The 27,566-nt window shown below is 37.2% G+C and overlaps 1 protein-coding gene across 7 annotated transcripts in view; it reads right to left on the reverse strand.

Annotated features, from left to right (window-relative positions):
• Window positions 1–1,519: 1,519 nt before the first annotated feature.
• Window positions 1,520–27,566, reverse strand: part of ARL15 (ARF like GTPase 15) — a 235,825-nt gene continuing 209,778 nt past the window's right edge. For 4 of the 7 annotated variants that reach the window (XM_030258806.4, XM_030258804.4, XM_030258805.4 and 1 more), the window contains one exon: window positions 12,123–19,843. In XM_030258806.4, the coding sequence (XP_030114666.1) occupies window positions 19,691–19,843 (153 nt within the window). In that variant the 3' untranslated portion in view covers window positions 12,123–19,690. Of the gene's footprint in view, window positions 3,233–3,336; window positions 3,432–3,523; window positions 3,567–12,122; window positions 19,844–27,566 lie in introns of those variants that run through there. The other 3 variants (XR_012052726.1, XR_012052725.1, XR_012052727.1) reach the window with 3 other exon arrangements.

Below are 27,566 nucleotides of genomic sequence, written 5' to 3' on the forward strand. Positions count from 1 at the left end.
GTGCTACACGATGGGCTAGGAACTGCTGGGAGTTTGACTGGGGCTTGGCAGCAGCACCTGGGACACATCTGCCCACCCCAGTTCACCACGCCTCCCCTCTTCACTACTCATGTCATGTGGACGGGGCATCTTCTTTTACCTTCCAGCCTGGGACACAGGAGCTGCCATCTTCCCTTCCCCCATGTGGGATTTTAGAGGGCACCTTTGATTAATTGTTTGATTAAAAGCTATTTTGCCCAGGTATTTTTGCCAGTGTTTTTCTGATTTTTTTTTTTTTTATGCCTAATAGAAAAATTGATTAGAAGAGAAAATAAAATCATCTTATATCTTTTCTTCACTCCTTCTTTCAGGCATATTCTGTTTCCTACCACTTTTATTAACAAGATTATTACAGATAGTGGATGAATTATCTGATAATCACAGCAGGGTTGCTACTATCGTTGACCCTAAAAAAATCCCAATCTCCCACTACAGGACTATTTTACAGGCTGATCAGAAAGAAGGGTCTATTTTTGAACTGTTTTTTCTTTGTTAATCTGGTATTCAAACAAATTAAATTTATAAATTTAAAACTGACATGGTGATTTATTTTCAAGACCAAGGTCTAACTTTGTAATATTTCTTGAGAAGATTGTGATTCCTCCTCAGTTTTATTTTCTGAGTTCCAGACAGAGGTCATATAAAAATAGTAACACATATAAAAAGATGTTTTTTCTTCATGCCATTATTCTTAATTACCCACATCCTTGAACCATTCTTTTTTTTCCTTAATAGTTACACCAGTCTAATGTTTGTGCATTGTTATCATCTCTCCTATCAGTCTCATAGCTCCACATGACTAACTCCCCTAATCTTCGAGGCAGGGAGGAGAAGTGGAGATTGCAATTGTTGTGTATCCCCTGGCAGCCTGACAGATGAAACAATCCCCACACAAGGCTGCGCTATCAGCCGGCTCCTCTCATTACCTGGCAGCAAACTGGCCGCCCTGAGAGGCTGCTCGCCTACCCGAAACTCCGCTGTGGCAGCCCCAGGTGGGCTCAGCCAGATTCCTGGCTTCCCTGCCGGCCTCAGCTCAGCACTTTCACAGCTAACTGATTTTACAAGTGTCTTGCACTGATCGCACATATGCAATTGCACACTGAGTTTGGTCAGGGGACTTATCTGGCTGAAGAATAATGTGGAAAAAGGACACTGGTGCAAAAGAGAAGGAGAAAGGCATAGCACTCAGTAGTGTAAACTGTGGAGGAAGGGGCTTGGCCTCTGCTTAATATCACTGATGGCATGCTGTCCTCATCCTTCTGCAAGAAACCTTCCCCCAGTGCCAGCCCATGGGTGGAAAATTCCCCAACCATGACTTTTAAAGTGGAAGGAAAATGGCACTTCCACAGTAGGAAAATGGCACTTCCACAATAGGATATACAAGTCTCTTGAATATCACAATAGATGTAGCTCAGGTAAGCAACTGCTGGCACAGTTCTTTGAAAGGGACTCCCACAGAGGCTCAGAGGCTACACAGCTCTTCTTCCACAAACAGTTTATTATGGAGCAAGCACCTCTGTCCTTCTTTACAGAGGGGTGATTTAGGTGTTTCCATTCACTTAGAGCACTGACCTGGATGTTCGTACCAAAAAACTATCTTGGACAAAACACTGTACCACTGCTCTTGACATCTTAACAGGAGGTGGACTTTCTCCAAATAGTGATCGAGATACGTCTCAGTTTTGCCAGAATGGGACAGTTGTGACTAAGAAAAGAGGCCAGGTCCCCAAAAGTCCCCATTTCTCTTCGTTATATAACAAACTAGTTTAGTTTCTGATGGCTCAAAGTGAGTATATATCGAGCCTATTAATAATTACTACAAGGATGTCCAAGAAAAACTGGGAGAAAAGCATTAGGAAAAAAAAAAACCCTAAAACCTCCCAAAGAATCTAATCATGATAGGGTGAGAAAAGAATGTGGCTGTGGATTGATGGATGATGTGTAGATATTTTTTGTTAGAGACTTATGAAACAAGTAGAAAGTCCAGATGTTTCAGAGACAGTAAATAGTTCAATGTTTCTGAAATGGGTCAAGGGAGAAAGTTAACACTGAGATGCCCAAATAGGTTATATCTTCCACCTGGCTTTATTAGTTGGTGCAGCTGAGATTTTCTTCTATAAGGAAAAGCATTTTGAACTTCATCTAAGCAATTCTTTTTTAGTTTATTTTCAACTAAATATATCAGGCTGGAAGTTGTAACAAAATTGGATCTTAGTGTAGGACCAGGTTGCTGCTGAACATGACCAGGGGACCTACATAAGCAGCTTGATTGTGGGCTGGTGTAATCTTCAGTCCAGTTTTATCTGTATTGCAGAAACCCAGAGGCTGGACATTTCACTCAAAGGCACAGAAATTGTTCTATACTCACACATTTCTAACTTAGAAGGTCACTTCCTGTCCTCCTCCCAGTTCCTCATAGATTTGCACCTAGCCAATTCAGCTTGCAAACATTGTTCTGCATTTTACTATCCCCATCCTTTGTTTTCCACTGTCAGTAGCCCTGCTGCTCTTTCTGTTGCTACATATCTTCAGCCTTGAAGAAACTTTAGTTCACTCAGCTAGCTCACATTAGTGAGTTGCTTAAAAGACAAACTTAAATCCCAGCTTTGATTTGTGATTTGCTCTGCTAATGCTTTAATTAGTAATAGTTCTTCAATATGGTGACAACATCTAAGTAAGCACAGATCTGCAATAGATGTGTCTTGACATTTTATTTTGGTGGATTTTCAAACAAAGATCAAACCGTGCTTCCAGGCTTTGGTCCAGTCAACCCAGTGGCTTCCCTAGTAGCAGCACACCTGGCAGAGTCTTCTGTAGTCTGCAGAAAGTTTTCTCCATCACTGCTGGGGTTTGGCGGCTGGTTCACTGTTCGTCTCAGCAGGCTTTTACTGCTTGGTGCCAGGATTTTCATCTGCAGTCTCTGGGCTGTCCTTCCACCAGCTCCACAGGGATGGAGGAACAACTCTGCCTTCCAGAAAGCACTTTGTGTCTTTCACAGATGTTCATAAGGATCTTTTTGAAACTCCCCACCAATTAATCTTGGATAAGTTCTTGATCTGATAGGCATTGGGTATTTTGACTTTTTGTCCTTTCTGGAAAAAGGGTTTTCAGATCCAACTGTCCTTTCAAACTTTTATACATGCATTAGTGAATGCTTATCCAGTGGCTTGGAGTATGCATATATACCCTTTGCCTGGGGAAAAAAAAAAAAAAAAAAAAAAAAGAGTGATGTGATTTGTACTCATTCCTTCCTCCATAATTTTTCAGGCTTTGTGCTATTTATGGCTCAGCACCCACCTCTAGAGTCTGTTCCCCCGGTTTACTCCAGCATATTCAGTACCTCTGTTCACACCCCAAGGAGTCACAATTCCTTAAGATGAAGACATCATATACTGCAAGTCAGACAGACAATACTTTACCCGTAGTACTGCATTTCTTCAAAGAATTTTAAGTCATTTATGAGCACAAGGTAACTCATACTCACATCATCTGAGATAGACTGCAGGTTTTGCTGCTTCTCGTCCTCTCTACAAGGAAAATATGTTCAGAAATAGATTTTAATTTAAATTTTATCATTTCTACCTATTATACTATTTTTTTTTCTAATTCCTAATGGCAGTTCTGAAAAAAAATGGTATCATAAACAATATTTTCCTTGGACCTGAGGTGTGGCATATGTATATATGCGAGAGTGTTGCATAAAGACAGATTCACACCTCTTCCTTTTTATACAAAAATGTTGCTCCTCAGCACCTGAGAGCACCTGGAGCATTAGTAATGCAGAGAGCAGAGAGCAGAACAAATGACAGTATGTAAGTTCAAAGTGTGACCAGTGTATGCAAAATGTAATCATTGTTGGGGCCACTAAAAATTGCATGACCAGCAATGATTTATTAGTAGTGCAGAATCCAGGGAAATACTCCCCTCTAAATTATTGTTTCTCTGGCTCTAAGCATTCAATACATTCCCAGCTTGAGCCAGGGAATTTATTTTCTCCTCTCCTCTGTATTTGTCTGTGGTTTGCATTATCATTCACTAAATATACTTGGACATGACATTACTTTTCTTGAGCTACAGATTTGAAAACTTCTGTGACTCTCCCTTTGACCCTCCACCATTTCAGGAATTTCATAATTAAATCAGTAACTCACACTCACTTAATGAATGGGGCCTCTTCTTTTGGCATTATATAAATTATATACTTTTCAAATAAGAAGGGCAGAGTAACAAAAATTATCTAAAACTCATTAGATTGAAAGGCTTGAAATATATAATTTTCATGTTTACACAATTCCTTCCTTTCTTCTAGAAAATATGTGAAAGTAAAGTGGATAATCTGCCACTGAGACAGCTTAATGGTAGATCTAAAATATAAATGTCTACCATTTTGTCTGAAAAGCTACTATACTTCTGTCACCAACTATTTTCATAAACAACTTACATGCTTTATGGAAGTCTTTTTCCGTACTGATTACTCCAATTTTCAAGAAGCCAGAGGAGGAAGCATTTGGCATCAAGGGCCAAAAAGAACAAGTTACTTGGTTCTTAAATGAGCCAGACCAAAAAGTATCTTATGTTGCCTAAGGTGTAACTACATGCTCAATTTTATAAGCCAGTGATGTCAGATTTGGTCAAAGTTAAGTTTGTCTTGGCTGTGAATTTGCTGAAGCTATTACCAAATACACTGAGGACTGGGGAATCTGCTGACTGCTACTTTGAGAAAAGGAGGGGGCAGAATCAGCTTTCAGAGAATCAATCCACAGAGGTACCCACTGTTGTTTCATGGTGGCCTTTGCAGAGCTACTGCTAAATGTGAGATGTGCCCCACTATTGCTCTATTGCTCAGTTAAGGAAAAGAAACAGGACACAAAGTGAAATTTCTGAAACTCAGTAAACATGTGTTTTACGCTAAAGACAAAGAAGAGATTCCAGTGTGTGTTGGATCTCGAGATGGGTAGCTTATGCTACCTCCATTGCAAAAGAGGAAGAAGAAGCAGAAAATATCTGCCAGAAATAGGATAAGATGGGCCATCTAAAACAACAGACAAAGATATACCAGCTGAGTCAAAAAATCATTAATTGGGATGAGTTCATGGCTTTGTAGCCTTGTAAATGCTAGTGCTTGACTCTTACTCTTTCTTTTGCTAAGATGCTAGACAAGTTCATCTTTTGAAAATTAGCACATGTGACTAAATACACAATGATAAAAGCACTTATATTATTTCCATAAATTCCCCTGACAGCCATTTGAATGCAAATTGAGCAGAAAGAAACCCTGTTTAAATGAATTAACAAGGAAAGGCAGTGGGGGGATGTGGGGGAAGAAACAGGACTGAATACAGACATACTAGAGACAATCTCTTAAAAATAGCATTGGTTCATATTCAATATAATTGAAGAAGGCATTTAATATACCTTTATTTAGGGTCAGAGGACTTTTAATTTATCAAGTTTGAGTGCACTGTGAGTGTGCAGTCAAGACAGTGAAATGTGTCATCTATTTCAATACTGCAAACCAGGGACTGCCTGTTATGTGTTTGCTTTCTTGCTTTTATCTCCATGAACAAAAAACCCAGCAACTTCTTAATTGAAAAGATAACATCACAAAATTGAAATGATACAGCACAAAAACTGGGCCACATGTTTAGAACCTGCAGTAAACTTATCTCATTTTAGTGAGTCTCTGTTATTGTGCTTGCTGACCTGGCGTGTGCAAGCTGTAGAAGATTGATGACTGTTAGAAGATTTACAAGAAAGCTAAAGTTAAGCAGGAAACTAGTTTATTTTATCTTGAAAACTGTGAAGTAAGATGAAAGTTTATACCACTTCAGAATGTGGTAGATTATTTACACAGTTTTGTTTTTCTGAGAAAGGGATACACTTTTCAGTGCAAACTTTTGATTGCCAGTGCTGCTGCTCTATGTTGCCTTAGTGGAAACTGAGGCACTGGTGCTAGCACCAGGGGCTGAAGATGAGGAGTAAGGGCAGAAATATACTTCTCACAAGTTCACAACCAAAGAAACCAGATGGAGGCTGCAGGTTCACCTGGATGTTAGTCATCCCAAAGCATTTCACTGGAAAGCATTAGTGAAAATAAGATGGATGGAACTTAGTCTTGTATGAAGTACTATGGAGAAAACAACTCCAGAGGGAAACCAGAAAGAAATAAGGCATATACTCTCTCCACATGTACCTAAAACAAGCATCTGCTGCAATATATCTGCATGCAGTCCTTTTAGATCATGAAGAGCAGTAGGTAGGAACAGACCTATTGAAAAACCAAATATGGGTTGCAAGAAGTCCCACTGGTGACTCACTGTTGAACAGTGTTCAATTGCCATTCAGCTCTGGTGAGTCAGGGATAACTGTACAGATGGATATATCGTGTTCAGAAGAGATGTAATATCATGGCACATCAAATTTACAAGTATATTTTCATTTGAAAATAAGTTTCTTAATAATAAATAACTTCAATTTATAGAAAGATTTAATTTCTTTCCCTATTTTTTCAATAAAATTGTAAACTATTTTACATAGTTCAAAATATTTGAGGCAAAGTAGCCACATAGCACAATTCAGTTTAAATAGAATAATTTTTAACTTTGCCTCAAAATTACAAAATAGTTGATTTGAATTATAGCAAAAAACAAATGACATATTTAAATAACTGTCCATCATTTCAATAGCAAGGGTTTGAAATAAGCAATAGAATAGATTCTAAACTGTGAACATATATCCTTTCTTTATGGCTAACTGGGTTTGACTTCACATGGTTAAAAGATATATGTGAATGTCTAGCTACAGCTGAAAGAAATTAGCTCCATCCAACAGATCCTTTCTTGTACAGACCACATAAAAAAGATACATCTATGAAATGTTTAAACAAAAGACTCTTTTAAAATTAGTCTTTCATGAAAACCATCATTCAATCGTCTTCTTAATGTGACCCATGATGTAAATATGCAATGCCTGTACCAGGTGAAATTACACCGCTATACACATTGCCTACCTAAAACCGTAGTACTGCAATGCAAAACACCAAAGGACTCTGAGAAAACTAAAACTCAAGCCATGCTAGGGACACAATCTTGTCTCTCCTGCAGAACAGCTGAAGAAGACAGAGTCATAACTGTTTGCAAGGTGCAAGTGGACTGCAAGCTAGTTGTGATTAGTGAAATGGAGCCCCTTGTTACCAGACAAATTTCGTTGAGTTACGAAGGTGAAAGTGCCTTGGGAAGATTAATATGAAAGGATTACAGACTTGCAATGCTGGTACCATCTGTGGGAGGCCTTAGCTCTATAGGGAAAGCACTGCAGTGAGAGCCTATGCTCAAGCACCAGCACTGCTTCAGAGTTCAGATGATCTTTAGGTCAAAATTATTCTGCATTTGATCTTTCTCTCTGCCAAATGGGCTTGTAAAGTTATTTGAATAACAAAGGAGACAGAGTTATAGCTAGGATAATGGCTAAGTCAGGATGTTCCAACACAAAACTATGGCACTGATTAAATATTGGTGTCTGAAAGAGAATTGGTAGAAACAAAACATCTTCCCTAGAGAGCTAACAGCTAGTACTGCCCAGACAGACATTCAAAGGCACTCCAAGAAACCTAGATAAAAACAGAGAAATATTGACACAAATTCATCTGTTTTAACTGTTGTTCTGTCTGGATTGCAAGATAGCTACAGGTCATGCAGCAGCTGCTGTCTGAAAATATGCATGCTTCAATCTATTACCTACACCTGTAAACAACTCTTCATGTGATGATGGTATGGATGTCAGCAGCACAACGGGTCTCATCTCATATCCAATAGACAATGGAGATTCTGTGGAAGGCTCCAGACAAAACTGGCATCCTTGAAGGACAGCACTACATCCTTACCACTCTCCACACTAAGTTGTATGTAAAATTCTAAACATTGCCCTTTCTCCCAGCAAGATTTCAATTGCTTGAGAGGAGGAGAGAGAATCTGAGATAAACAATCAATTTAGAAAGTATTTCCCAAAATTATTTTTGAGATGTTGTCTGGCAATGTTCTGAGCAGATGTACCATGGTGTTGTGCCATGTTGTTAAGGGGGCTAAGTTGTGCTGTTAGGTAGCCTCTGTGCTGAACTGTGCCACAGACACCACCTTCCATGGAGAAGATGTTGTCTGCAGCCAAGTCACTGCTCAAGGCATTCCTAGGCCTCATAGTTACTTGTGGCTGTATGAGAAGAAGGAATCACATCCTTTGGATATTGGGGTCTTATTCAGGATCTTGAAGACCAAGAAATGAAACAGCAAATCTAGAAAAGTTTGGTTTGTTTCTGTGCTTTTAGTTCGATAGGTAAGGTGAGGACCAGTGTTCTGAACAAGGCAGTTTCTGGGCAGGCACCAGACCTCTCCATTCAGGGAACTGCCCAATGGCCTTGAGATGGAAAAAAATAAACCTGCCTGACCTAGCGAAAAAAGGCATAGAGAGTGACCAGGCCAGTCAGAGAGAAAAAATTCACCTCTTCTGCCTGATCCTCAAGACCCATATCCATGATCCCATAACCAAGGATTAGGGGGTTGTTTTGAAGGTAATGGACCAATAAATTAAGCCTCTGTTTCTGAACTACATTTGTCCTATGTAAGGGAAGGTGATACTCATCATCCCCTCTAGTCAGGTAATATAGATCTGCTAAATTCACCCTGCACTCATGCTCTGCTAATGTTCACTTACTCCAAATATTTTCGTCCTGTCTTTTCATTCATTGAAGACTTTTCATCCACTGGACACTCATTCCATGCTGTATAAATGCTGCAGATATACAGCAATTTCACAGATGGAGAGGAAAAGGTGAAACCCCAATGGTTTGTGAGACCATCAGCACCACAGGTAGCTGTAAGTCCCCATAAAAGGGTTGATAAACTGCTTTAGCATGAAGGTAGGTCAGTCATGACCTAATTTTGACATTTGGAATAACTGCAGGAGGACAGGGAATTTTACTGGGCATTAAAACCAGACCATGTGCGGTTTGGAAAGGTGTGTAACCAAGACATATAGAGAAATTAGGATAGATGACAAAATTTCAAAAGAAAGTTAATTACAGATATGCATATGTGACACTAAAATAGTTCTGGTAACAGAATTTCATATTTGCATCCTTTGAAACATCAGTGTAATATTTTTTATTGTTTTTCAAGATATTTTCTCATATACAAAGATCTTTACTACAGGACTCTTTAAATGAGTTACCTTGGTAATATTTTTCTCTTTGAATTTTCTATAACTTTTAGTTTAATAAACTGAATCTGATATACTGTAGCCTTAATGTAACCACAGAATATAGACATGCAGAATATAGACACTGCTCAATAGAAGCAAGTCATTTTGACAGGTGAAGAAAAATCCAAGCAATTCTGAAGGAGAAATAAATATTGAAACAATTTATGTGCTCCAGCTATCACAGCCCATAAATGATTACATGAAAGAGATATTTTATAAAATGCATGTAGACAAGATTTTTTCTTTGTTCTGTAACCACAGATACGGATTAAGTTTCCTCATAGGAAACTTTAAAATGGGGAAAAAATTATGGCATTTACCTTACCATATGGAGGTCTACATATTTCAGCACAGTGGTGGTATCCAGTATGCTTATCTGCACTCCCACTTGACTCTACATCTGCCTAACTACCCAGGAGAGTGATGCATCTGGAAAGGTTGAATAGGCCAAGGGAGTTGACATGTATTTTGCAATGTTCTTGAGTAAATTTACTGGAGGGAGGTCAACATGTCTTTTTTCTTGTATCTCTTTGCATTAAATAAAAACACATTGTACATTATCTGAACATCCTGACATCTAGGTTTATTTGTAAGTTTGTTTGTTTTCACTAAGAATGCAGAAACATATTGGAAAGTGTTTGCTTTTGAAAACTTTATATGCAAGGAGACTGCTTGAGAGGGCATAATATGAAGACTAGTACTGAGTAACAGATGTAGATGTAGAGATAAAACAGGTTTCTGATTGAAGAAGTTCATAGAGTTGCACTTCAAAAATTTGCATCTTTGTTATTTATGGTAGTGATTCATGGTAGCCTGTGACAGGACGCATGGGAATGGGGCACGTTCCTGCAAGAAATAGTGGGGAGGGTTGAGTAGTGCCAGGGAAAAGGACTCGCCTGGGGGTGGGGAGATCTTTCACATGCCTCCTCTGTCCATGCAGCCAGTCAAGGCAGAGGCTTTGATCTGCCCAGGATGACAGTGAGCCAAACTGTCCCTCATTCAGATGAATCCACCAGACAGTTGTGAGACATTCCTCAAAGGGTCACCAGCACAGGGCTGCGGAAGAGGGCAGCTCTGGCCATGCTCCTGTATTACATCTCCTCTCAGCTGCACCACCTGCTGCAATTTCCCCCCACATCAGGCTCAATTTGTATGCAAATCCTCCCTCATTTATTCTTGCTCCCTTCGGAAAGGACAAATTAAGTATAATAACTGTAATTGCTTTAATAACATGAAGAAAATGACACCTTTATGGGACCAATAATCAAAGACTGAGACTGTAATACAGCATGACAGGTGTGAAGGCATGCCACCAGCGGTTATTTTCCCATTTCAGTATTTCTTTCATCACCTTGAAATGTGCTTCTCTCTGTAAGCCACGCATGGCTGGTCCCTGGCTCTAAACTCCACACTGTTGCTGACAAGCCAGCCAGGGTTCCTGGGGCAGAGGCACCACTAGCAAGCAGCAGCTCCACTGGAGCAGCCACTGCAGGTCATCAGCACCCAGCTCTGGAGGACGTGGGCTGGCATTACCTGGTGAGGTAGAACCGCTACCAAAGCCTCCTCAAAAACTGGTGTCTCACCCGAGCTCTGCAGCAAACAAGTATTTTATGGCTGATGGGTCACAGGCTGAAGCAGATGGCTATCCGTGAGGAGGACTCAGTGCAATTCAGAATGGTGGCCCACACCTCACCAGGCTCACCTTCTGCATTCCTTATGCTGAACCAGACATTATCTAATTTGGGCAACTTTTTCTGGTTTAATTCTGACATTAGTAAATGAGAACTAACTTTCAGCATAGTCAGCTGGACCAAGGCACATTTGATCTTGGCTTTCAGTTATACTCAATGTCATCTACAAGCAGTTATATTTTCTAGCTTTTTGTATTGTAAACTGTAATCTTGATCATAAAATAGAGTCTCAAAACTACCCTCCTGTAACAGTCCCTGCTTTGATGAAAGAAAATCCAGCATCAAAGATCAATTATTGCATGAACAAGAATTCCGACCCAAAATAAGCGGATATGGAAACACAAATGATGATGAGAAAATGAGCCTTCATGCATACTCTCATGAAGAAAGAACAGAATACTATGTCTCATGACAACCATGAATGAACTGGTCCTTGGGTGCCAGGGGAATTCCAGATCTGTGTTAACAACCACTCCAAGGGCACACTTGTGTGACATGGGAGAGAGATGTGCAAACAGGTGTGAACATCAAGGGGCTTTAAAATGTTATAGCAGGCAGAAATTAAAAGGATCCAGTCACTAACTGGAAACATTGACTTCTAGTGAACACATCCCCAGGCCTTAATCAGGTTAGATGTGAAATAGCTCTCACAGACCAAGTGCTTGAGAACATGCTAATCACTGGTATCCACATAGTATAAAATACCACACTTGAAAGAAAAAAGTTTCAGTTTCATTTGCTTTGAACCAAAACCTAAAAGCAAAACTGCCTTCTGAATCTCTCTTAAGCAGACAGAACAAGATTCACCATCCCACAGCAGTAACAGATTTGTCCTCATTATTGAGAACCTAGAAAACAAGAGATTCCTAATCTATAAATACTTCATACATTTTATTAAATGTCTATGTCACCAATACATATGCATATGAAACCACGATATTTGACCTTGATATTAAAATTCTTCAGAGATCAAAAGCAAGTGCTAAAAATAGGCCAGATATTTATATGGCCCATAATAGTAGAATTCTATATTACAGGCACCTCTCAGTGGAGACAGGCCTAAACTGAAATCTCAGGTCTGCACCAAGAAAGGAAAATAAATAAACCATACCAAGAAAAGAAAACAAATAAACAAAGAGCTGATGTAGCATCCATCTCCTTTATTTTAAAGCTGACGTTCTGTCTCAGATCTCAGAAGTTTACCAGGAATGTTCCTAGTAAGAGATAAAAGACTGGTGCATGGATGTTGGGTGTTCTTAATGCTCCAGAAATTATATTAAAAAAAAAAAATCAAGAAAAGGAAAAGAAGCTGTCTTTAGTCTGAGAGTGAGCCCTGAAGTCAGCATGCCATGCAAATGAAATGAGAGAACACCAAAGAAAAAAACCTCAGCAACATACTGCTATCTTTGGGTAAACATTTGTTTGCAATATCTTTTAAAAATAATACTGTCAACTTCAGTGATTGACGATTTCACCCCATTTATCACTGACAACCAGAATTATTTTTTCAGCTGTGGATCATGTTAATTGTGGAAGCTAATAGAAAGGAATGTGAGGTAAATGGTCTCAATACCTTTAGTATATGTGATGACTTTCACAGACTTGAAGTACTGTATTTACTGTAACCAAGAGGTCATGCTCTAGATGTTAAAGGCAAAAGTGAACTTTCCTGCATCAATCACACTAATTTTTTTTTGGATGTTTTTTTTTGCAAACCATGCAAAAAAAATGTTTTAGACAAGGAAATTAGCATTTTTAAAAATCAACCTTAGTTTCAAATAACTGAAAGAAGTGGAATTAAATTCTTTCAATTCTGACACCCATGTGTAAACCAGAGAGGATCACAGCTACCTAGTTGGCAAAGTAATTTATTAAAAATTGACTAATACTGTTATATCTCATGTAACTGAAAATGAGTGCTAATTTCTTCTCTGCAGCAAGATAAATATTGAGAAAAGGATGATATTGCATTTTTCATTCTACTGTTAGACAAAAAAAGAAAAAAAAAAAAGAAAAAAAAGAAAAAAAATGTTTTCCAAATACTGCAGTTAATCAGTGTTAATTTTAAATGGTGCCAATCCCATTCACATCTTGAATCTCCAGGTCCTACAAAAATACCATACCTGGCAATGCTATAATAAAATTGTTCTGATGTAGTTTTGTAAACAGGTATTTGTTTTCACAAGCATTAAAATTTGATACTGTCAGAAACAGGGTCTTTGAAAGTTACAATAATACAGCAATTTGAGTATAAGTTTCTCTGAGGAAATGTTAGGATATGTGCTTTCAAATAAAAGAGAGGGTGACAAAAGACAGAAAATGCTATTTTAGTGTATGTTAACAGAACATAAAATGGATTCATTTCTATAGATGAGATTTTTAAAGTGCCAACTTTAATGCACAGCAGGAATTATTGCTTTCAAGGGACCATGTCAAAATTGACAAGCCAAAAATGCAACCTACTATAAAATTAGACTCTTTACATTTTTTTTCAGGATGCCTTTTTGATCCTGAAATATCTATCAACCTTCCTAATTCAAGACTGTCATATTGTGAAAACAGCAAATACTTTGCTGTGTGATTAGCCATTAAACTTGTTTGAGTTTTCCAACATTCGTATGCAAGTCATGATTTCCTCTCTCCTACCTACCATCTCTGGGATTATGCATTTGAACAGCACCAGACCTTTTGTTTGGGATTTCCATGATTTAGCATTTCAGCTGACACTGTTTTATAATGAAGTTCCAAAGTTCCTGTCCTTCAGTGCTTCCTTAGAAAGATGGTAGCTCTTCATACGTGGAAGTTACAAAACCACAAAAGGATTTTTGATCATTTTTTTTCTTATTACATACAAATGCTTTCTAGTGCACACTGAAATGCAATAAATTATAGTTACATTGCATGGTAATAAAATAAACAACAGCATTTCACTTTTGCAAGGTGATAGGTGAAAAAGAAGTACTGCGATGGCTAGTTTTATTTGTTGTCACTTTTAGGTAGAATTCATGACTCTGGCTTCTTAGCAAATGGCCAGTTTTCATATACATATATATAGTTATATATGTAGTTTTTTCATGTATGAGAATATGTTTCTGTGCTTAAAAATGAATTGCAACAGCTTTTAATCACAAATAAGATCTTTACCAAAACCAGCCTGGAGGAGACTGAGGGGAGATTTCAGTCAACAACTTCCTCATTAGGGGAAGTAGAGGGGCAAGCCCTGATCTCTGTGGTGACCAGTGACAGGACCTGAAGGAATAGCCTGGAGTTGTGTCAGGGGACGTTTAGGTTGGATATCAGAAAAAGGTTCTTGTCCCAGAGGGTATCTGAGCACTGGAGCAGGCTCCTGAGGGAAGTGGCCACAGAACCAAGCGAGACAGAGCTCAAGAAGCCTCTGGACAATGCTCTCGGGTACACGGTACCACTCTTGGGGGTGGTGCTTTGCAGGGCCAAGAGTTGGATTCAATGATCCTTGTGGGCTCCTTCCAACTCAGAATATTATGCAATTCAGGCTATTTTCAGGCAAAGAGTATCTCTTTTGCTGTAATCATCCCAGACCAGTACTGGGCCTTTTGCTGATTACTTCAGTTGTGTTTTCTGTAAACCTACAAGATTAGAATACTTCTGTTCTCTCCCAGTTTATTGCCACAGGTAACTGGAGCTCCACAGAATGTTGGTACCAATACTGACATTCACATATATGCCATTCCTAGAGAAACTTGGTGATTAAAAAATTAAGGTATACTTAAAACATTATAAATTGAAGTGCTGAACATGTTTGGTGCACAAACACACCCTCCACAAGCAAGGCTGTCCTGAATATATCCCATTAAAACCCACCAGAATACCACATATTACATTTTCCTATGAAATTCATCTATAATGAAAAAGCATTGTAGCCTATAGCCTATTTTGACTTCTCTAAACATAGCTGTGACAAAAACTAAAATACATTACAAACATCTAGAATTATGAATAAATGTCTCAGAAATATTTAAATGAAACTTCAGTCAAACCCACACAATGAAATTAGTCAGTTCACTGATGAAGAGGATTGAAAAGGGTAATGATTTTCTTTGGTTTCTTCACCTAACAGAATTCAGTACAGCCTACTTGATTTCAGGTGTTCTTTTCAACTACAGATGCTGAAAAAGGTTGGGGTTTGTTTTTATATTGGATATGGGACTCTCTCTTATCCTCATGTTAGCCTGGGCCTTGGATGACTAACCCTACAACTGACACAAACAGATGTTTTTATTTGTTTAAACTATTAGGTCAAAGGGCTAATGAGCTAATGAAAATTCTTTTAAGAGCTATTAAATGAGGCATGATTAGCTGGTTTTCAGTTCCTATTTGTATGAAACAAAAGAATTAAAAAGAATTCTCAGTTTAGAAATCTTTCATTTCATTCCTAGTCTTCTTTAAGAGGCAGATTTAAAAAACAGTGACATGATAAAAGCATACCTCAGTAACTGCATTACCAACTCCAGTCTAGTTTAGCAGTGGTGTTCTTCCATCAGATGTTACAACTTGCATTGTGAGAGCACCTTCTACTTAAACAGTGTTTGACAAGATAACATGGAGCCATTTCAGCAAGCTTCTATTTTTTCCAGAATATATTTCTTTGCTCAGCTTCTGTAACTTCTGTTTTGTATATGTACTTTGCCATGTCATTTATTTAAAAAGAATTTCTAGTCACATACACATGTCCCTCAGTCTAATATTATGGAATAATTGTGCAGGGATTATTCCAATCTTTGTTTCACCAATAAACTTGCAATATCTTTCAGATATACTTCCAGAGTAAAAAACATCTTGCTGCGGAAGAAATCAGTTGATTTTGGAAGCTTCTATTTCATACATATTTATGTGAGTTTGCAATTATGTATGATGTACTAATCATTATACAGTAGTATTTGTTTTCCCTTATGAGTAAATAATTTATCTTGAAGAATCCAAATCAAGGTAATATGCCATGTTCCTAAACTGGCTACTTACTCAAGAAACAAAAACTTATCAAGTCAGTTCTACACAGTGTTTATTTTATTTTCTTTTTCTTTCTTTTTTTTTTTCTTTTTTTTTTTTGATAGTGGAAATCATGTATAAATCACAAACAGTACAAGTTCCCCATGTCAGCAGTTGACCACTTGATTGGGTCAGCTTCTGTTGATACTGTATTTTTAGTATAAAGTCAAGATAATATGGCAGTTAACTAATACTTTCAACTACAGTAAAGATACAAACTTTTGTAATATAAATTAATTGCCATTACAAAAAGGCAACTGTATTAAGTAATACGGTACAAAAATCTGCAACTTCTATAAATATAATGAAATGCAAGAAGTTAAACGAAATAATACATCACAGATTTTTGTATAGCGCATTTGAATAGGCAAGCTAAGATACACACGGAGCATTATACAGCAAGAAAGAACAGCAAAACCCACCAAGACTTAACTTTTAAGCCATACAAATGCTAAAGGTACAAGTACAGGACACAACATGAAGCAGTTAAAATTACCAGCTCAGAGTGGGCAGACAAAGAAGTCTTACTGATGAGTTGTAAAGCATTAGGCAGCAGACAGAAGGTTGTCAAAACCAGCTGTTGTTGGATACTGATTGATAATGTTTTCATTCTGACGGCTGAGACACTGCAGACAGCCACAGGTCTGAGAAGAAGCCCAGTGTGGGCACACACACATACACACACAAAGTAATTTAACAGATGGCTAAAGAACATTAAAGCACAATATATTTTTTTTTAAAGACAATGTTCACTCCTTAATGAACTTGCATGGAAAGTAGAGCCTAGTGCCCAAATTTATTCCACCTAAATGACAAACACATGTGAAAAGATTAAAACAAACAAAACCCAAAGCAGTTAAGATTGGTTATCTGAATGAAAACTGCATGGTGCTTACATATTCTACCATAGCCAGAGCATTCAACAACACTATAGACAAGGAAGTATGACATGAGCTGCTATGAACATTGTTATCCCCTCATAAAAAGGTGAAGTTATTTATAGACATTTAAAAGGTACACATCCATTAAGTCCATCTACAACACAAAACCACAGAAGTACTACATTCAAAGTAAAGTGTTGGTCTTAGCCTTCAGCAGTTATGAGGTATTGTTTCAACCTGTGATGAGGAATGATCACTATATAAGTAAGAAAAAGCATACTCAAAATAATTCTGAAAATTAAAATCACTGCTTCTGTGCAGTTGACATTTGCCTAAAGAAAAAACATTGAAGTATCAAAAAGTCCTAGTCTAAATGGTCACTGGCATACTCCAAAACCACATTATCATGGACTTCTTGGGCCTTTCCATGTTAGTTATGTAGCACTTTCAAAGAGTGCATAGCTGGGAGATCACAACCCAAAGGTAACTTGGAGCCACTGATGTTTTTGGACCAGACAAACTCACTGATGGTAGAAATAAGTACAGTTTCAAGAATGCAAGAAAGGGCTTATTTTCATTTCCTGTACCTTTTGGTCCATAACTAAACAAAAGCAGGGTAAAATAGTAAAAAAAATGTTATTTCACATCTTCTAACTTATGGCCAATGAAAAAGCAGTAAAAGCTTGGAATCCCTCATTTTGCTTCCCCAAACTGCCTGCCTTCTCTGGAAAATAATGCTCCTACTCCTCCTCCCCACTTATTTTTCATTGTCCCTAAATAATACAGAAATCTGGGGACTTTGGGGAAATCTGGGGACACTGTAGCCTTTAAGCTCATGTCAGCAACATGAGAGTTTGGAAATGTAAATTAGATCCAGTTCCTCTTTCAATCCAGGGAAAGGAACCTCCTTAGCCCTCACAAGAGAAACTGATGGGCAGCTGGGTCCTGACTAAAGTGTGCAGAGAGAACTGAATCAAAGCAGGGCTCCTCTGTGCTTTAAAATGAACAATTCCAGTTCTTGGTTGTTTCTAAGAATATTAGCAGTGAGACGATTGACCTGACAGGAAAGAGAACATAAAACAAAGCAAGGACATGCCCTTCAGGCTTCCTGCCTATTCCATCTCAAAATTAAACAAGGAGTTTACCAGTTTTCCCAGCTTCCTTTTGATAATAGGAAGCAGTCACAACAGTGGGAGCAATGCAAGAAATTAATGGAAATTGAAAAGTAAACTAGAATACTTATTAGAAATATTTTGTTTAACAAAGAGCAAAATTACAATTAATAGAGAAATGGCTTTTATGAGCCTTCAAAAGCTGATGTTTACTATTTTTCTTATCCCCAAATAAACTAGTAAGAAACTACAATAAACTTCAAACAGAAGATAAATGCTCTGAGTGGAAAGATACCTTGCTTAAAGCCCCGAAAACAAGGCATTGTGTGTTTCAAGACAGAAGTAGAGTTGATGAGGAACTAATGACACCACACTCGAGTTTGTGTTTGCAGACACTTATGCACAAGGGTAGCTGAATACACAAGGCACAGCATTCAAGGCGTGCACCAGTCCTGTGACTGATCTTCACATACCCTGTTGTCACTGTGAACCCGTGGCCTGGCATGTTTCTTCAATGGACAAAATCAGTTTATGAGTTTTTCAAAAATCAACAAAAGATAGCCAAAATACTGCAAATCTACAACGGGGAAAACACAGAAAGAGAAAAAGTGGACTATGTTACGTGACCCAGATCGACATTTTCTAAAGGTATTACAAATGTTATTCCCAATGACTACTTTTTCATCTTCTAAGTAACATTTAGCCCAGAGGAAGTTTGAAAGAACAAGATATAATCCCCTTGAAAAGAGAAGCTTATAGTACAAACACTGGAAGATCCTTAATTACGGGATAGATGCCTTGCAATGTTACAACAGTAGTAGTCTACAAATGAGTGATAAAGGAAGTATTTAAAATCAGTTATACTTTTAACTAGTAATAAAGCCTCCACAGATGAACTTAGAGATATTCGCTCTGCTTTTCTTATGGAAAACTACTTTCAATGAAAATTATTACTTTATTCAACTTCTGTATATTTCTAAAATCTTTCAAATATTTCTAAAAATCTTTTTACTTAGATCACCTGTTTATGTAATTTGATTTACCCAAGTACTGTTATCTGTACATATCTGTTTATTAATTTACTTTCCAGCAAACTTCCAGCAAAATATCATACTGCCTCTGGCAGGGTTTTGCAGTGACTTTAGAAAAGACTCAATTACCTTGTGGAGTCCACTACCTCAACTGTGTTTTCACTTAGTAAAACCTCAGGAATAACCTTAGCATTAACATGAAACTGCTTGCCTTTCAGGTATCCTATTAAGGTTCTTAGTGGCTGTGCTTTTCCATAATGTGAGGTCAATAAACTAGCTAAATTAGACTCATAAATTCTTCAGACATTACTTATTTTTTAAAATTCAAGGTAACATGTGGAATTCCTCCTTTATGGACTATGCTATTTTTGTGCGTGTAAATTTTTCTACCAAGGATTATCACGATGCAAGAAAGCAACATGCAGTGTGCAGGAATAGTGGTAAACGAAGAGGAACTTTCTACTTCAGTAGTGTAGACAACTTTACTGGAAATAGCTGTGTACCTGATTCACAGAACATTTATTTTAACCAAAGGACATTCTGCATTAACTCTCTATGAACAACATATCACAGCTCAGCCTTGATACTACACTGTAATTAAGCTGTGACAGAGTGAGCAGGTACAGCGATGCGTGGGAACCTCTTCTTTCTCTTGGCTTTCACATTCTTGAAGGTTCGAAGTCTCTCTCTTCTAGCAAGTTTATTAGAAGGGAGAAGCTGTCTTTTACTGCCTCCATATCATCCAAGGAGCAGGGCTTAAGAATCCAGCGCTTTCCACGTGCAAGTGGCTCAAGTTCAAAATACTTTTTTATCTATTAAGAAAAGAAAGAGAGACCAATGTATTATATTATGACAATTCTCTCTCACATCTAAAAAAACCAAGCCAAACTAAACCAAACCAAAACATGTAAAAATCAAGATATTCATTTTTAGAATCGTACGCACAGCTGCTCTTATTATACAGTTTATATGACATGACCTGGAAGTGTTTTCTTTAGGGGTGCTTGGAAGTTACCATTCTACCCATACATTTAATAGCATGGGAAGTCTGAGGAAGAATTGACTTGAGTCAAACAGCAAAGCACATGAAACATGTGCTCAAAAACATATCCAAATCAGCAAAAGTAAATAAGAAATGGTGTTTGTATTTCAATGTTAAAAATGTATGTTTCATTATACTCTTATTGGTAAACAGTTAAGATATAGAATTTGTCACCATACTACTGTAACTTCACACATTAAACATAAAAAATGTACAGATCCTAAAATTCCAGTCAAACATGAGCTATAGCACAGCATCTCTTTGTGACCAAGAAAATCCAATAAAAATTAAAATTCTTCCAAAATTACTTAGTTTTTCTGAAACTAAATGTAGAAGACTAACACACTAATGTTAGTAGGATAGTAGTAAGTATTATACATGATACATGATGCAGTTTCTTGGAAACACCAGTCATTACTGTCATTGCAACCACTGTCAAGACACAAATACAGACCCAGAAAGACTGAGAAAGGAAAGAATTTAATTCGGTAGTATACTCCAATCACTTTTCAAAATAGAAAGTATAATATCAAAACAAGTTTTTGATGTCTTTTAGAAGAGAATAGCAGCCCGCAGATTATACTGGCCCACAGTTTACTGTTTTCATTAAAATTTTAGTCTTTGAAGGTATTCGACTCAAGAATGTACTCATGTTTGACCTGTCTAATAGAATTTTAGTTTTTATATCCAAAACTACATCACTCAGTTCCTGCTACCGTCCATATATCAACAGAAATACTTAGTCCTGAATTAGTTTGCACATTCTTATTCATTGCAATTATTGCAAAATACTCTTAATTTCTTTTAGTACAGACTGTGCCATAAATATGCAGCACAGTTACAGGAAAGGTTACTCACAACATGGTAAGTAGTAGAAGCCCTAAACAGGCAACTGGAGCCATCCTGTGTAAGACTCCATGTGCAGAAGGAATGAAAAGAAGAAACGAAAAAAAAAAGGCTTTGAAAGCCCACACAAACTGCAACATCTCTGTGTAGCTCTTACAGTGTCTACTGATAAACAACAGTTTTGTTTATCTATTAATGTATTCTAATAGAAAAAAAACAAGTTGAGTTGTAACAACTCACGTAATTCAAAATTCAACCATGATCAGGCAGGCTTTCTTATTCTTTTAGAAAGGAATTTCAACCAGAATGTTTAGTTACAAATATTAGAGAAAAAATGGTGGTTTTGAGACAAGAACTTCTGCTAACCCAGAAACAACATTGTGAAAAATATAAATCTCTTTTCACCAAAGTAGAATTGTACCAATAGCATTTGAAAATGAAGTGTGGTACTTGATATTCACTTCCCCTCAAACAAATTTAGAAAATATACCAGTTGAAATATATGGGGCTTCAACAAACCAGTATTTTAATAGCAACATACCAACTTTTTAGCATTGCTCTCTCAGTGTCACACCAGAATCTGATATGTTAGTACACTTATATGTCATAAAAACCAAAATACTAATATCTACAAGGGATGTATTGCAACTTTTCCAGCAACATGAATTTACCCCCATTACTATACTGAGTTGATGGCACTGATCATAGTATTGGAAAAGCAGGGCAAGGAAGCTCTACTGCCTGTTCCAGCAGCAGCCTCCTTGACTGTCACACGAGGGGAGGAAGTAAAAGCTGAACAGAAAGACAACAAAGCAAAGTGTCAGCGCAGCTAGTGGATAGAGCTGCCCGCTGGTGTTAAGCTGACAAATATGGCCGAGTAATCTAAGATGTTTCAGACCCACAACCCAGAGGATGTCCACCACACCCCCTCTACTGGAAGACTATTGCCATCAGACCCTGGAGCTCACTGAAGTCAGTCTGCAATCTTCCTTACACAGCCTCTTGGGTTAAGACTCTGCCATATGAAGGAAGGTCATTACATTGTAAGGACAGCACGTGGGTTTGAAAGTAGAAGCACATGCTCAAGGAAATGATGGCAGTAGCTAGCACTGAGTCTTGTGCATTTGTGGGCAAATACAATACAAGTTACCAAGGTAGCCTCTAGCCAAGAAAAATACAATGCCTTTAAGCCATATCTCAGTGACTGCAGATGCCAACAGATTTAGTAAAACAAATTTTGCAGATAAATTATTTGGATAGCCAAAGTTGATCAAAATGTATTATTTTTTCTGCTTGTATCTGTATAATCAAAATGTTATTAAATTAGTGATGTGCTGTCATCATTTCTCACATTAAGGAACAGTTCAGAGTATCTGCAATAATAGGTCCTCAACGAATGCTGAAATGAAAGTGTTTGTTAGGTGGCTGTTTTTAAAATGCGAGGATTTGATACTGGCATGAAAGCACAACTGCTTATATTCACAAGAGTTATTTCATTCATACCTTCTGCAGAAAAAAAAAGATTTGCTATCTAGAAAAATAACACTAATTGGCTTATAAATAATTACTAACTAAACCAGAAGTAGCACAGAAGTGATTTTTCACAACTCAAGGGACACATGAGGATACTTCCTCATGTAAACTTCATATCACAATGGAGTTTGCTAAACCTCAAGGCTGTGCAAGCAGGCTCTTTGGACTTCGAAATTCCAGAAAGAAGTTTGCAGACCCAAATATTTTCCAATTTACTGTAACTTCTTCTGCCTTCTACTCGGAAGAAGTCATTCTGTTCTAAAAGCAAGTACTTTTTTTAGACTTGGAAAAAGAACAATTTTTTACATTCAACAGATGAAACATGAAAAGATTGACACAATCAGATGCCCAATTCTTTTAAAACAGTTTAGTTTTCCACTGGAATGCACTCAGCTCTCCATCCATCTTTGTTTTTGTAGTTCCTTTCTGCCCCACTGACCATCATCCACACTCAATCCCTGCAGATTTCCTAAGAAGATGTACACTGATCACCAAAGTGTCCAAAGAAAGCTGAAATTCACTGAATACTCAAACACCTAGGTAGTTCTTGCATAATCAGCAGTTACTATTTTACAGCTCCCTTCAATCACATTAGCACAAAGGAGTGAGCTCCTAAGAGAAGCTCTTGTCTTCCCCTCTGCACAAACAGTGAAAAGCTTTCTGCCTGTTCATGGATGCTGAAGTGAAATATAAAGACTCAAACATGTTTCAGAAGTATGCTGCATTAAATGTACATTTACATACCGGCTTTATATTTTGAAGAGTTTACTTTGAGATTACTAAATTTTTAAAGATACAATCTTAGAAGAAAATACGATCAATTAAATCTGAATTTAAGACTTCTTTACTAATTTTTACAGGATAGCCCTGTATGTCTTGACTCCACATGGGGGCCTTGTTTTATTGAGAACCTGACATTGTATTTACGCCACATTCTGAAGTCAATAAAATCTAACAATACATGTTTGCAATTCCCACTCTTCCCACACTCCACCTTCTAAGTCCTATTCTACTGGCACAATATGCTAAACATATGGTTATCAAATGTTGCTTAACCTACGTGCTACAAAAGTCAAGACACAATAAAAAGGATCAGTGCCCAGAACCTCAGCTGGTGTAAATTATCATAGCAGTGTGGAACTGATGTTACTGAATTGATATACGTAAGCTGAGTAACCAGGTCCTGCTGAAAGCTTTTTCACATTCTATTAGTGAACTTCATCATCTAGTCAGTTCACCATCCATGTGAACATAAGATCTATAGGAAAACTTAGATGTTCTAATATATGAGAAGAGTAATCTCTATTATTCAACATGAAAAAAAGCTGATTAAAAGCGTTATTTTTAATTCAAAATCAAGATTATACTACCAAATTTCGTCAACATAGAAAAGCTTCCAGCCCACTGTGTAAACATCTGCTGTAAACAAATACAAAATTCAGATAGTCGCTTACATTACCAGGCTGGTAAATGGAGAACTTATTGAATAAAATATTTTTTCATCATTGCTGTTTTATTGAAAAATTTCATTGGGACAAAAAAATTGTAACAAAACATGTATATTATATCCAATCAAAGGCTGCCTGGTTTTGTCAGTGTCCCCACTATACTAAATTTTGGAAAGACTTTCACAGGACTTACCAATTATTACTGCAAAAGGCTAATATGAATTGAAGATATGAATTGAACTAAAATAATCTAATTGGCTGAATCCATGTATTAACCATAAGACATGGTTCATTCATCCATTCCAAATCTTAATGGAAAAGAAACAAAGTAAAAAAGGGAGACTGGAGTAGCCCATAGTAACACTGAAAGTTTCACTGAGCTCTGATGCTGATAACATCTTTTCAGACATCATAAAAATCTGCTTTTTGGAGCAACAATTTAGAAGACACAGCAGAGAGAGGGAATTTTGCTTGCTGTTTCTACAAACAACAACAACAACAAGCTGTCTATAGCAATTCTTGTGCAAATTCAATATATTTGGAGAAGAGAAAAAGCCAATAGTACTTTACTTTTACATAGCATTAAGTTTTAAAAAAGGAAACTACATAAAATTTGTAACTTAAGGAAAATTAACTGTGCAGCTAAAAAAGTAAAATGCTTGCAGGTGGCACAGAAAAAAAATACCATAATTAGAGGCTCAGAGTATATTTATACTGCTTCGGATCACTTTAAAATAAACAAAAAAAAAAGATTTCACCAATTGAAGTAAGGAAAAGGATGGCATTAGAGGTAAAAGAAGTCATGTCTAAAAAAAGAAAAGAGAAAACAAAAGAAAGGAAATTCTGGCAGATTAAATAGAAACCACAAATGTTGACCTACTAACCATAGAGCAGAACTCATTACTTAAATCACCACTGATGCTAAAAAGTAAATTGAAATCCACTCTAGCTTATGTTGGTGTACTCAACTGCAAATTGCACAGCCTCCTGAGCTGCTACATGAACTTTTCTGCTCGTTCTTTTCTGCGTACAGTGATTTATAGGATTGTGTGGAGTGGACTGATAAACACTTAAACTTAAATCAACTAGTTTAATCCACTATTATACAGGAGTTTACTTGTCCATGCTTTTCCTGAAAAATCTGCTAGAAAGCTTCTTATCTGACAGTCCACTTGGCTAAAAAGGACCTCCTATCTGACCAGAGCAGCTGTAACATGCACAACTCTCAGCCAAAGTTTTGTAATATTTATTCATCCTACAGAGACACTTCACTTCTCCTAAAAAGATACTTCATGTATGCCTGCTCGTATGCTTCTTCTTAACAGTGATCTCATCCTTGTCTAGAGGGATCCTTGTAATGCACCTATGCATCATACGCACTCCTCCTAAAGCACCTGTACCTCATGTTTATAGATTCCATATGCAATATCTCTTACACAACAGGGAGGGGAATGAAAGTGCCTCAGCTGATGAGAAGGGATGGTGATGTGCTGTGGTCTGGAGCAACATATACACAGGGCTACTCCTAGGAATGCCAGCTGAGGTCCAACAACACTCTCAGCAACAGAAATGCTTTTATATTCTAGCTCTTTGAGGATATATATTTCACTGCTCACTGACTTCAATGTGCCAAGGAATCTGAAGTTTGTATGCACAATGTTAAAACTTTGCAATGAGTCAATTAAGTACATATGATAATCAGATTTATGTAATTGATCTGCTTTTTTTAACTTTAAAATATAACCTGCTGAAGTAAAATCAAAAGAAAAAACAAGTCTATCTTCTTCAGCATTTCTGTGTCATAGCAGGGTAAGCAATTTCTCTAGACAAGATTACAAAACCATCAGAGGCTTTTTAGTACATCTCACAAGTAGTGGCGATTGCTTTATAAATAGGTGTTCCTAGCTTGTACAGATTTACAAAGGGTTTTTTGGGGTCTTGTTTTGGGTTTGGTTTTTGGTGGGGTTTTTTTTGTTTGTCTCTTTTGTTTTGTTTTCTTTTTTTTATAAGATTTTGCCTTTTATAAATAACTACCTGAAACACATCCAACCCAACTTTGTAAGAGAGCTGGATGATATTTTTGGCTTCTAAGTCTTTACAAAGGGGAATACAGCCACTTAAAGTAATGTACACAGTGCTTTGTGCACGTTTCCATTCTTGTTATCTCCAGTGGCCACAAGTCACAACACTTTTCAGATTACAAGTGATAGTTGAAAGAAATGTATTTTAAAGAAGATAACTAACTATTCAGAATGAAGAAATAGGATGCCTGACAAATCCATAGAGCCACACTATTCCAGAGAGCACAGAGTATTGGCAAATGCAAGCAGGAGACAAGAAAAGGGGGAGTGAGCTAAAGAGCTAAGAGCTGGAAGGTTTTTAAAACAGAGAAGTTGGGGTGTTTTCTTACAGACAGACGGAGTCATGTTACAATGGGTCTGGAAAAATAAGATGGATGAGAGTGAGGACAGAAAATTGCAGAGGTTGCAGAAGAACCACTGAGATTTGTATGTGGATGAAAGCAAGGCTTTGAGAAGCCACTAGGATCCATCAACTCTTTGCACACACTCTTTGTGTTACCTCAAAACAATGTACTACAGTGCATTATTTTTTTTTTTTGTTAGATTCTGTTGTTTTGTATGAAAGAAATAGCAAATTGTGTAGCAGCCAAAAACATACACCTATACTTTGCCTTCCATGTCTTATTCACCCAGGATAGTCCTTTCATATAAGCATGTGCTTTTCTTACAACTGGAAGAAATAGAAATAACACGAGAAGAGGAACAGCATATCTATATCGGGAAGACCAGATTTCCAGATGAAGATTCATATAACCAGAAAAACAAGATAAGGGCTAACAATTATCCAAGCCTAGAGTGAGTGAAAGAGCATCTTGAGTGATAAAGGAAACAAGAACTCTTCTGGATATTGTACAAGATATTTGTACAATATCCAGAAGAGGATTTGTACAAAAATGCATGCAATGAAAGCATAGTAAAATATTTTTCTTTAACACCACTTTAATTCTTTATTTTACTTCAAAGAATTACTCAGCAGTGAAAATCAAACATCACTTTAAGTTCCTGCTCCTTTTACTTTCTCTCTTACCCACTGTGTTTTATTAAGTACTGTGGGTTGCCACAGATAACTGTCTGACAGTTGCGTACTTACACATAAAGTGTTAGAATATAAAATCCTAAAGAGAAATGCTGAAAATTAGCCCTGGTTAAAGATAGCTATTTGGAGGACATCTAAAATTCACTTATCTTTTTTCCTGCACATAGTGCATGGACACAAAAATTGCCAATTTACTGTATAGAAAGGCAATTTTGTATTTTAGTGTATTCTTAGCACATCCTAGTATATTCTTAAGCTGTACTGAAAATGACTGATTGAATCTAAGATCAATTTAAACTTAGGATAACTCATTTAAGTTGCTATTGTTTCCCTAATCTGTTAACAAAAAGTATAGAATGGAGCATATCCAAAGATAATTTTACAGGAAATCTGCTGAAAGATTTTACTATACCACCAGTCATCTCCTCTCCATGATGTCTGACTCAGGCTTATTTATGTTATAACTTCAGTTAAATAGCTTAAGGAATTCAAATAACTAGTAGAGACTCAACACTCAAGACCTTTAGGAAACATCTTTCAGAGAGTCTG

The sequence above is a fragment of the Taeniopygia guttata genome, chromosome Z (assembly GCF_048771995.1).
Source record: "Taeniopygia guttata chromosome Z, bTaeGut7.mat, whole genome shotgun sequence".
NCBI classification, from domain to species: Eukaryota; Metazoa; Chordata; class Aves; order Passeriformes; family Estrildidae; genus Taeniopygia; species Taeniopygia guttata.